Raw genomic sequence first — 12181 nt, 5'->3', positions numbered from 1 at the left:
CAGGTGTGTCTGCTGCTACTTCTTGTTGTGATTACTGTGGTCAGGCACACCTTGGCTAATCAGTGTGTCCAATAATGAAAGACAGGAAATAAAGAAGCAGCTTTAAGTTCAGGAAGTAGTGGGGCTGTGCATTCTACCTCGGACAGGATCGTATTGTCTTGCATTTTACTGCACCGTTTGGGGACACATTAAAACTGGTCCATGACCCAGTTTTGGTCCACAACTGTAAGTTTGGAAAAGGTAAATCTAGTTTAATTATTGTTTATAACTCAAGAATTATATGGATGTGTATGTTGATTTTGAAAGCAGCATGAAACGCAGCGAAAAATGGTCTAGCTGGAGAAAAAATAGGACATTTTTCCACATTTCACAAAAACAGACATTACATAAAAGGGTAGGATGAAATGTTTGTGGGCTGAACATGAAGTCCTTGTGGAATGAAATAGTTATATACACTATATGGACAAAAGTATTGGGACATGTTGAATTCAGGTGTTTCTTTTCTAACGGGTCTGGGATACAAAACAACAATGACAAATGTCATAATATAGTTTTATATTGTGAAAAATATCATTACATTGCATTGGTTAGTTTGGTTTAAATTGTTATATTTGCTTCTAAAATACCTCAGAGATGGTTTGTACTTAATTTCTCCCAACATTGATTTTGTTTTTCCTATTAAATTTTTAAAGAAATATTAATGTTCATATCTAAAATCAGCCTGAACAGGGCATCTTAAGAGCTGTAGCCATGATGTGTTGGGCTTCTTCTGTCCATATGGTGTTTGTAGTCCATGCTCTTCCGCAGTGTTTGGCTTCCCTTGGTGTGGAAGCTTCCATCCTGATGGTTTCAAACTGACCAAAAGCAGGTCTGACCTCATGATCGGGGTCAGTGCTGCCTCTAAGACTAATGTTTTTTCATGTTGGAAACAGATGTTAACCAGTGGTGCTAAATCAGAGGAATGTCAGGGGTGTTTCATAGCTGCCTCAACATGTTGGCAGAGTACTGTCCATTTATAGCCGGGTCCTTTGGGAGGCCGTCACCTTCTGCTGATGATGAAATGACCTTAGCTCTCATTGGAGGAGGTTAGAAGTGTTTCCACTGCATGGGTTGTGTCTTTCTCTGTGGTTCAAAGCGGTGAATCCAACACTCGTCTTGGCTATGGAAGCGTTCAGTGACATTAGCTGTGGATGTTTCATGTTCTCCTGTGACATGACCGGTCTATTGGTCACCAGTCACTACTACGAACATTTAAAGTGCTCTAGGAACCATCAAATGTGGGTTTATGTGGAAGAAATCAATGCTGTTAGTAATCAGAAGAATTCAAATCCATACATGCTAAGTGTCATTACTCTGGTTTTACTGGATTTGCTCCTTTATTTTATATATTTGACTTAAATTATAGAAATACTGAAACCTGTTCTAGCCTCTGTTATGTTCTAGAAATATGTCAGCAGATGGTTGATGACTTTAAGTGTATCTGTGTTAAACAGTAGATGGCGATAAAGGCTCCAACATCAGTGTCTGCTGTTGTATCACATTACATCCTGGTAAAACTGCATGAAAATCTTGTTAGTTTAAGGCAGAAGGAAGATCATCTGACTGACTGAAAACATAATGATCCCAAATATTATATCCAGAACACTTTGCATATTAAGAGTCAGTGTTAATTAGGAGTTCAATACCACCATAGATGATGACACTTGGGAGGATATATGTTCTGAATGTGCTGTGGAGGGAATTGGATTGGAAGGTAAAGGTGAAATTCTTTAAGACTCCTCTAAAGATCAGTGTTTTTAAGAAATAATGACAAAAACAAATGTTGGGGGAACTGTGGGGTGGTTGGGGATCATACCCACATATTCTTGGATTGGCCCAAACTACAGACATTTTGGAGAAATATTAGGAGGAATTGGAAAACATTTTTGATACTGATATACCCTTGGACCTTGGATTATTATTTATTGTACTGGAAAAAGCACCTAAACAAACTCTCACCAAAGACCAGTGTTATATTTTACATATCTTGTTGATGATTGCAAGAAAAATTATGGCCATTAAGTGGATTCAGCCTGACCCTCCTACAATAGCTCAATGGATACAAAAAGTGAAACATGTCCAAACAATGGAAAATATGACTGCAATCTTATAGCTAAAAGTACTCTTACTTATAAGAAGATGGAATCCTGTTGTTCTCTATAATAGTTAAGATGTATTTATTTGATATGCTTCCATGTTTGTCACTAACATAAGCTGGCAGTCAAGGTGATTTTGTTTTGTTAGTGTCTTTCTTTTCTTTTACTTTTCTTCCCCATATTATGGTTATATAATTGCCTGTAAAAATTGTAAAGGCAATAAAGTAAAAGAAAAAAATTATATCCAGAATGAAATATGTATTTTTATCATCATGAAAAATTGAATTCTAGTGTGACACAAATTTTAGTTTTTCATTTCCTTTTAGAAGTTGGTCCATTTTCTGAACCTGCTTGTGGGTTATCTGTTCAGACTCCTGTCCTCTTGTCCAGTAGAATAAACAGCTGCTTATGTGTGATAGAAACATTAAATCTATTCATATCAAACGACGCAGCAGGCTGTATAATGAATGTCTGCAGATGTTCTCATGCAAAATACACACCTGCTTCTGTTTGATGTAGAATTCACTGCTGCTGTTTCTGAAGCAGGATGAAAAGAAACACAGATTTTCAACAACAACAACAAAACCAGCCTCGAGAGTTTGTAGTGTATGTATAAAAATATAATTTGTTTATTGGAAAAGAAGCAAAAGTGCAAACAGACAACTCATTCGTGGTTACAGTGAAACAAGACATAATACTACAACATTGTGTTAAACAAGTTGCATAAATTATAGTACAAAACTGTACACAGTCTTACAGTATTTACACTGGCTGTCTTTGCCAAATGTCAAAGTCGTCTTTTCTCCATTTCTTCTTAAATAAACAGAAAATAATCAAAGTAATAGTAATCTTTAGTCATGTTTCTACATTTCAAATGTCAAAAATCACGGACACTGATCTGATCAGTGGTCAACAGTCCACTCCAGCCGAAGAGGAAACTCACATGTAACTTCAGAATAAAACATTCAATCCATGTTTCTGCATAAAAGCACGTGGATTCATGGATTCACGTTTTGTAAATACAATACCAAATGTTGAACATTTAATGTTGTTTGTCCAGCAGTGTCCTTGTGGCTGTCAGGGAACTACAACCCCTCACTCTGTCATGTTTTCATGTTAGAATCAAAAAACACCCTTGAAATTGTCATAATAACACAAGAAATATGAAAAAATTACAAACAAACGCTCTGTGGTTGGTAGAGAATAAGACACAGACACATGCTTGAACATTTCTTAGTCTGTCTGACCTTTGGAGGCAGACTGGTCAGGAAGTGTGTGGACTTAGACATCAACAAAAACATTTAGATGAAGGAGAAGAAGAGATCTGTTACTCCTCTATCAGCCTCTGTCAAAAACTACTTAAGTCTTTCTTTATAGACCACAGTTATTCTACTGCCCCCTGCTGGTGTTATGTTATCTTTTTTTTTTTTGTTAAGGGATAATTTGTAAATGTCAACATTTTCAATACTGAAGTTTTCTATTTTGTTTGTTTTGTTATATTATTATTTTTACTGGTCCAACCTACTTGAGATCAAATTGTGCTTTATGTGGGTCTTGAACTACAATGAGTTTGACGGTCCTGGTTTAGACTGACGTCACGTTGCAAATAAGTCACTTCTGTGTCTGATTAAGGACCTCATATGTAAGGAGACTAAATCAGAATTAAACACATCATGCTTCATGTGGTTTGTGCTGTTCACACCAACATTAAAAATAGATCTGAGCAAAAAGTCACATATACAAAAAGAGAAAAAAAAAAGTGAAAAATCTTGGGTCACATTTGGCTTCAGTCTGTAGCCTTCGTAAAATTAGATAATGATTCACTTTAAGGGTTCTTCCTCAGTGTGTCAGTGCACCTTCACCTTTACTTTACTGTACTCCTATAGTCTTCCTCCCACCCAATGAAACTATTGCTTCTGTAAAGTCTTAAAATGCTGAGTGATTACATCAAGGCTGGATTAGATCGAAGGTTCACATGTGAGAATATAGTCGTGTGAAACAGTGCAGTCAATGCAGAAGGTCCTCAGGTCCTGATGTGAGAGTGTGAGTGGATTTATTTTCCTGTCACATGTCATTTTCGTAGTCCCCAAACATTCTCCTGATGTTGGACGCCATGAAGATGTCATTGTCTCGTGGACAGTCGTGGTGGCAGGAGCAGGTCTTGATGAACATCATCTTCTTGGTGAAGACGTCTCCCTCTGGACAGCGGAACTCCACCTCTGCTGTGATGGTGCTATGGGGCGTGCAGCAGCGGTTGTCGGTGCACACGCCGCAGAACTTGGGTTTGTAGAGTCTGGTGCTGGTGCAGCCCGACAGCTCGAAACGCATCCCCTGCTGGGCTTTCGGTGTGCGCACACATTTCTTCCCCCTCTGTGGAAGAACAGGTCATTCCTCAGTTAATTCTCAGCGTCGTTATATAATTAAGGCCTTATAGCACAGGTGTCAAACATGCGGCCCGGGGGCCAAAACCGGCCCGCCAAAGGGTCCAATCTGGCCCCTTGGATGAATTTGTGAAGCACAAAAATTCCACTGAAGATATTAATAATCAAGGATGTTAAAATCATTGTAGGTCAATTCAATCTAAAGTGGATCAGACTAGTAAAATATTATCATAATAACCTATAAATAATGAAAACTTCAAAATTTCCTCTTTGTTTTCATATAAAAAAAAGTAAAATTAGAAAAAAGTTACATTTACAGACTATCCTTTTACAAAAAATATGAATAACCTGAACAAATATGAACAATCTGAAATGTCTTAAGAGAAGTATGTGAAATTTTACACTATATTCTGCCTGTTACTAAATCTTTAAGTTGTGATGCACATGTATAAATGATCAACTTAGGCATAATGTTAACATTGCACTTATTTTAAAAAGAATTTTCAGGTTGTTGATATTTGTTCATGTTATGATTAAGTACGGTTCGTAGGTGTAAACATTTTCATAATGGAATTTTCCTTTTTTCACTCAAAAACATAGAGAAAACTTTGGAGTTGACATTATTTATCAGTTCTTATCCTATTATTTATATAATTTTACTGGTCTGGCCCACTTTAGATCATATTAGGCTGTATGTGGCCCCTGAACTGAAATGAGTTTGACAGCCCTGCCTTATAGACTATTGTCACCAATTTATCTTAATATGCTGTGGTTTTGTAATGAGATACTGCTCAACAATACTTATGAATATACGTATACATGTACATATACATACACACATACATACACATACATATAGAAATTGTTGGAAAAATGATCCTAAATAACCTCCAGATCATTTGTTTTTGGATTAATTAAATTCTGCAAAAAATGCTACGTATCATAAATACCAGACAGCATTTTTCCTCCTTAGATTCTATCGTTTATTAATATTCTATGGATGTTAGCTTTACCTTTTTTTCTTTTTTTTTGCTCAAATATGATTTGATGATGAGGAATTAACAGGTATAGATCCCTAGTGGTACTGATTTTAGTCTAATTTCATATTTTCTTGAGTTGTGTAATTTTCTTATTTAGTTCCCAGTTTATTGTCTAAATGAATCCCAAATGTAGTTCTATTCCACTTGGTATTTTAGAGCCTTTAATGTCCACTCACCTTGATGTCCTTCTCCTGTTGGCTGTTGCAGGGTCGTACCATGCAGATCCTGGTCTGTCTCTCCAGCTGGCAGCGCTGGTTGTCGTTGGTGATGCGGGATGAGACGGCCATGCCACATGTGGCCGAACATTCGCTCCACTCCGTCGTCTGGACGATGCAGTTGTCTCTGGGACTCTCTGCCATCGGCCCCTGAGGCCTGAACACTGAGACTGGAGCTGAAGATGGCAACGGCTGAAACTGAGACGCTCCTGCGAAGAACAGAGAATTGGACCAGTTAGAAGGAAAGATTAACCTTTGTTTTCTTTCATGGTGTTGCTTTCAGGTCAGTTCATTTCAAATATTAAACAAAACAAAATAATTTTCCCTCAGTGTCTAGAAATGTAACAAATTTCAAGAAAACATGAAAACTTATACATGAAACGAAATATGATTTCATTTGCATATTAAAATGAATAGAGTAGAATTTTGTAGTTTATATTTCCAAATACTTCCTCATGAAAAATATCAAATCCGACATGAATTATTGGTGGCATCAGAAGGTTTTATATGAACTAACAGTAATGTTTTTATCAAATACAATGCACAAACATTTTTGTGATAACCCTTTAGTCGTGGTCTTGACAAGGCTGGCACTAATTCTCATTGGACCTCTGCATTCCAAAGGGCGTTATCAACAGGTACTGATTAAAACACCTCTGTGTGTTGGACAGACCAGGTGAATTAAATCAATCAAATCCTTTTTCAGGTTTTCTGTGAACAATATTGGAGCTATACCGAACTGCAAATGTTTTCAGTTGAATCAGTTTCTGTTTCAATACAAAGAAATCTGTGGTGTTGTGTGTGTGTGTGTGTGTGTGTGTGTGTGTTGCCACTTTCTCTCCCTCCCTCTCCTTTCTGTTTCCTCTCTCTCCTGCAGGTGTGTGTGTGAGGAGGCGTGGCTAAATAGCAGCACCTGCCTCCATTTGTCCTCGTCCTTTACTGTGTATTTAAGCCAGGTCCCTCCAACACCCCTTCTCCAGATGTGTCTGTTGTGTGCACTCATGTTGCTTCTAAACTACTGAGAATCCCACTGTTTTTCTGGACAATAACTCTTCTTTTGAATTCAGCCTCAAACCTCTGCTTTCAGGGTCCAATTTCAAATACCACAGCCTTAACAAAATCAATCTTTTTATTTTGTTCTTTATTTGTTGTTCACAAAACCCAGTGTCACAGGTTTCAGGCTCAATTTCCACCACATGTTTTTTTTTTTTATCTTGTTAAAAACACAGCGTACTGCATATAAAAGATAAAGCCCAGTTAACAGTGGCTTCACAGCTGAATGAAGTAGACTCGAAAAACTGACAGATAACTGAACTAAGATCTGTAGTGTGTGCAAAAAAAGAAAAACTCAGCATGCAGCCAATTACAGTTGCATTCATGGCTCCTTTTTAAGGCTTTCCCACATGAACAAAAAGACAGCAGGGATCTCACATGGCAGAATGTCATTGTATGAAAGCACATTTTCACCTGCATTTGACCAAATAAAAGGGATGATTGGCTCCACCAGATCTAGACCATAAGTACACCTGTCTGTCAGAGCAAATTAGTCTGGTCCAATTCTACAAAGGAAGTTTTTCCTCGCCACTGTCACCACTCACAAGTGTTTGCTCCTGGAGGATTCTGTTGGGTTCTATAAATTGGCTTGAGAGTCTGTTTTCGACCAGCTCTATATGTAAAATGTCATGAGATAACTTTTATTATGATTTGGCGCTATATAAATAAAATTTGATTGATTGGTTGATGGTTCCCAGGTTATGTGTTGACCAGTCTTGAAATAAAATGTAGTCTAATTTTTGCAAGATAAGACAAAATTGAGTAAAATATAGTTGATTCTAAGACAAATCTCTACTAAAACACTGTCTGCCAGTAGTAGAAAAAAGTTGGCAAAGGCAATAGTTTAGTGACATTCTGATGAATTATCTCAAAGGGTCATGGATCAAAGGAAGAAGCACTGACCGGCCATCACTGACTGATAGTGGTAGTCCTGTGGGGTCTCGTCACACACCCACTCCTCACAGCATTTCCCGGGGATGGTGATGCGGCGTGGGAAGGGGCAGTCGGGGGAGGGCAGCCGTACGTCGCTGGAACATGTGGGTATGCAGCCGATCTCCCCGTTCATACACACACAGTGGTGTTTACAGCTGGGCTGGAAGGACTCACCGCTGTGGTAGATGACGCCCTGGAGGTCACAGGTCTGACCCTCCTGGGCTGAACACAGACAGACAGACAAACGGAAAGGAAAATGAGGCTTAGATACACTACTACATACAATAGTATACATAATCCTGAACATATCATTTCAATATAGTTCAATTCACTGAAATAAAAATAATTATTATGATAACATTCTACATCATATTCTCCTGAGACCCAGGAAAGAAAAACTTTTGGCCTCTTTGCATTAACCTAAGATCCAAACAGCCACTGGCAACCAAAAACAACTACTAATGGAAAATGTTTAATACCTGATGATCCACTAAATCTATCAATCCATGTAAATAATTGGTGTAAAATACAGTTTGTCGTCTTTTCATGGTCATCAGATATGACCCATTTGGACGCTCAGAGGCTCCGTAGTGAACATAGAAACACCATCGTCTTCTACAACATTGATCCACCAGTAAAATCCATGGAATCGGATCAAAGACAGTGGAAGGAGACATTTGGTTTATGTTCAGTTAATGATAGATTTTACTGAAAAAGTCACTTTTTCTTCAGTTTTCTCTGTTCTGATATAATAACCTTTGAATTTACTCTGAGCTTTTATGAACATCAACATGATCAGTGAATTAAATATAGGAAAATATATGATTTACACTGAAAAGAACTCAAATTAAAAAGGATAATGTTACAATAAATGGTGATCAATCACTTAAGAAAAGCTAAATATAGAGGAACAAATAATATGGGCCCTGCCACAGAAGTAGCACTGGGTCTTTATGGGTTAAATAATTGTCATGTTTGGAAACCACATGATTTTTTTTATGCAATGTCCTTTGTTGTGGACAGTTTTTTGTTAAAGTTGTGAAGCTGTCTGTCCCCTACAGAGGACAGACATGCAATACTGGGTCTCAGGAGGAAGTCAAAATAAGATGATTGTTCAGTTATATTGTGAGAATTCTTCTTGGAGATCTGCAGATATCACAACATGTATATTGGAATATTGTCTTTGGGGTTTATTTTATTTACACTAGAGATGTCAAACATGTGGCCTGTGGACCAAAACCAGACCAATTTAGATGAACCAATTAACCTATAAGTGCATGTCTTTGGATGGTGGGAGGAAGTTAGAGTACAAAATGTTCAGTGATTTGTTATTTTACTTCATTTTGCCGTGATTCTCTGAGTTATTTGTCAGGTTCTGATCATAAAGAAGAGTTTAAACCTGCAAATAATGTATTTTATATAATTTTAATCTGGATGAATAAGAATTTATATTGCATTAACTTTCTTAATTTTTATTTGGAAGTCAGTGTATGTACAAAATACAGAACTAAGTCACAAAATCAGGGTGTGTATTTGTGTGTTATGTCTTCTACTAATAATTTAAAACTCCAAATAAGCATCTGGTTTCTTCAACTTCAACAAGAAATAATGACATGAATTTATCATGATAATTCAATATCAACCAATAAGAGCATTTTCATCTTAGTAACATCTGATCAAACCTAACATGGTTGTGTGTTTTCTGGGTGCTTTACCCATGCAGATGCCGGTTTCAGTGTCGCTGAGCAGGGCGTAGTCGCAGTACAGGTCCTTGTGGTGGTCGCAGGGCTCCATCAGAGAGCAGGGCTCCCCCAGCTGACGGGCACACACCTTACAGCAGCCACAGCCGTCCAGGACCAGACTGGTACCGACCGGGCAGGGAAGGGGGTCAGCGGGGCAGGAGCAGGGCTGGGAACAGTCCTGGGCCACCGTCTGCAAACACAAACCAGAATGAGATAATGTGGATTCTGGACACCAAAGAGTCCTGTTATGGACCTCATGGCTGATATGCTAATGTACATGGTGTGCTTAAATAATAAATATTATTCTGAGTAACATCATTATGACAGAAAAATAGTGGCAAAAACATTCCATATGATCCAAATGTAGGCCTACAGTCACATTCCTCCTTGTGTTGCATAGTTTTCTTCTCTTGATCTCACTTCTCTAATTGGTTTTCAGCAGTCCTGAGTGATGTTTGGTTTCCTGCATTTCCTCTTAAATTTGAGACAAAGTTAATTATGTACTTGATGAGTCTGGAAATGTTCCCATTGCTCAACACAAAATCTATAAGTTATCATTATGGAGAAAAACTGTGTAGAAACACTGGGAACATCATCCACAACCTGCAAAAAGGTTAAAAGCAAAACCTACTGAGGTACAGTGACTGTAATTACTGGATACAATGATTACGGATTAATTATTGACTATTATTACATGTTGAATTGAATGTTATTAACTATTTTGATTAACTAAAAGTTTTTTTTGGTTTCCGCTTTTTTCCTCTTCTGTGACAGTGACCTGAACATACTTTAGTTGTGATCCAAACAAGACATGATCTAGCACACTGGGGAGCACTTTTTTTTTTTTTTTTTTTTTAACATTTGCCATTATTTTATAGACCAAACAGAGATTCAGAAATATAACTGACAGATGACTCAGAAATGAAAGCAATTATTGGTTGTAGCTCTAAACAAAATAAAATAACATTTTCATGGCAAATGAAAGAAGGTTGGGATCATAATCACTTATGCCAAATAGGAATTAAAGTAATGTCATGATAATGAATGATATTGAATAATAATGCCCCTGTTTGCATCAGTTGTGTAGTGATGAAAACAACCACAGAACTAAATTGAAGACCCTGGTGCTAAAAGTACTGAAGTCACATTTTTGGATAATTCAAGTTGAGAATATAAACATGTTGTATTTGTTTAGCTAAGTCCACCCTATGAATATTTTTAAAAGACTTTTTTTGTGACCAGTACTTTTAGCACCAGGGTCTTCAACTGAACATGACCCACGTTGGTTGTAAAAAAAAAAATCTAGCAGAAACTGAAGGTTCTACAGCAGAACATGTAAAAACACCTGAGAGCTGCAGGTACAGGGCTCTGAAACCCTGAACAGGTGGACTAACCAGGTGTAAAAAGCAAACTCATACATAAAATCTACTACACACTTAACATAAAGTAGGACTATCTCATATTTGGATTCTTCTTGTAGATGAGCTTATATTGTTTTTTTTTTGTTTTTTTTTAGGTTTTTGACATTTTTTCAAACATGAAACCCATTTTTTCCTCTGAAAAACAACCACACACATGCTGCAGAACAGTATCTAACAACAGGATCAGTTTCTTGCTGATCTGGAAGACAGTCTAGAAATGGGATCATATTTTCATCCAAATCTAAATCTGCAATATCTTATCCTTTTTGTTCAGTCTGAAAATTATTACTGAAATTGCATCCACTCCACCCTCAGTAATTCTGAAACAACAGATGATAAAAACATCTAAACCCAAGCCGTGGGTGAAGTGATGTAAATTATTTATAGCATATACTCAGAGTAAATATTATTTCCTTCGACTGCAGTTCCTCCAAAAGCTGAGTGAGACATTATCGTCCACTAGATGGCGACACGAGACTCTGAACACATGAACCACCAAACATTTTCCATGTTTTCTTCCCCTCTTGCTGTCAGTCTGTGCAGCCCCTTTGCAGAAGGAAAACATGACTCCAACAGATGGGAAACAGCAAAAAATAAAGACAAATCTGCAGCTTTTAGTTGAGAATAATGCATATGATTTGACTGCAGCACCAGAAAAAAATGTTCAGACTTTTTCTCTGTTTCTGCACATGTGCAACTGTTATGTTTTCAGCAGAGGTTTAGTAGCTTTAACTGGTGATATTAATCAAATTACATATTAATGCATTTTTATTTCCAAAGAAGCACAGTACTACCAAGCATCTCATTGAATTACCAGAGACAGCTTTCACTTTTATTAATTTTATGCATGAGGAATATTGTCATATCTGAATAAAACTCACCAGTGAAATAATGAGCAGGAGAAAGGAGAATCTGGAGAATGTTTCCACAGACATGTTTGGTTGCAGACTGAAGTTCAGCCAGTAGTCCTGGTTCCTGAAGCACGAGGCTGGGGCTTGTTATTCTCCTGCAGCAGACTGATGCAGCCTGGGAGGAGAAACGGGCTTAAATACCAGCCCAGTGGGTGTAGCCGGAGAAACCAGAGCCATGCCACTCCACACTCAGAGGTAAATATTCCAATTCAGATGGCCTTCTCCTCAGTCACACTTTAATAGAGGAGGGGGCGGCTGGACTAATGCCAGCTGAGAAGGGTTTGACTTGTAGGGGACTGTGAGCAGCTCCAGCTTCAGGGACTGGGTTCCCTTCAGCTGGTAAATGTACG

General features: G+C 37.7%; 1 protein-coding gene across 1 annotated transcript; it reads right to left on the bottom strand.

Moving 5' to 3' along the window:
* Window positions 1-2740: 2740 nt before the first annotated feature.
* Window positions 2741-11952, bottom strand: ccn2b (cellular communication network factor 2b). The gene is made up of 5 exons (XM_030148093.1): window positions 11802-11952; window positions 9473-9689; window positions 7728-7979; window positions 5733-5980; window positions 2741-4505 (listed from the first exon to the last, which is right to left on the bottom strand). Exons 1-5 carry the CDS (start codon window positions 11853-11855, stop codon window positions 4200-4202), a joined length of 1077 nt encoding a protein of 358 aa, XP_030003953.1. The 5' UTR covers window positions 11856-11952; the 3' UTR covers window positions 2741-4199.
* Between the last annotated feature and the right edge of the window lie 229 nt (window positions 11953-12181).

Source organism: Sphaeramia orbicularis, chromosome 11, assembly GCF_902148855.1.
Source record: "Sphaeramia orbicularis chromosome 11, fSphaOr1.1, whole genome shotgun sequence".
Lineage (NCBI taxonomy): Eukaryota > Metazoa > Chordata > Actinopteri > Kurtiformes > Apogonidae > Sphaeramia > Sphaeramia orbicularis.
The sequence above is the reverse complement of the archived record's forward strand: the minus strand, read 5'-3'. Positions and strand labels throughout refer to the sequence as shown.

Bases quoted from the DNA above. Each gene is read 5' to 3' on its own strand.
- ccn2b (XM_030148093.1), bottom strand. From the start codon at position 11,855: ATGTCTGTGGAAACATTCTCCAGATTCTCCTTTCTCCTGCTCATTATT. The intron at 9,690-11,801 runs GTGAGTTTTATT...TTGTGTTTGCAG, and splicing joins TCCTGCTCATTATTTCACTG to ACGGTGGCCCAGGACTGTTC. The intron at 7,980-9,472 runs GTAAAGCACCCA...GTCTGTGTTCAG, and splicing joins TGAAACCGGCATCTGCATGG to CCCAGGAGGGTCAGACCTGT.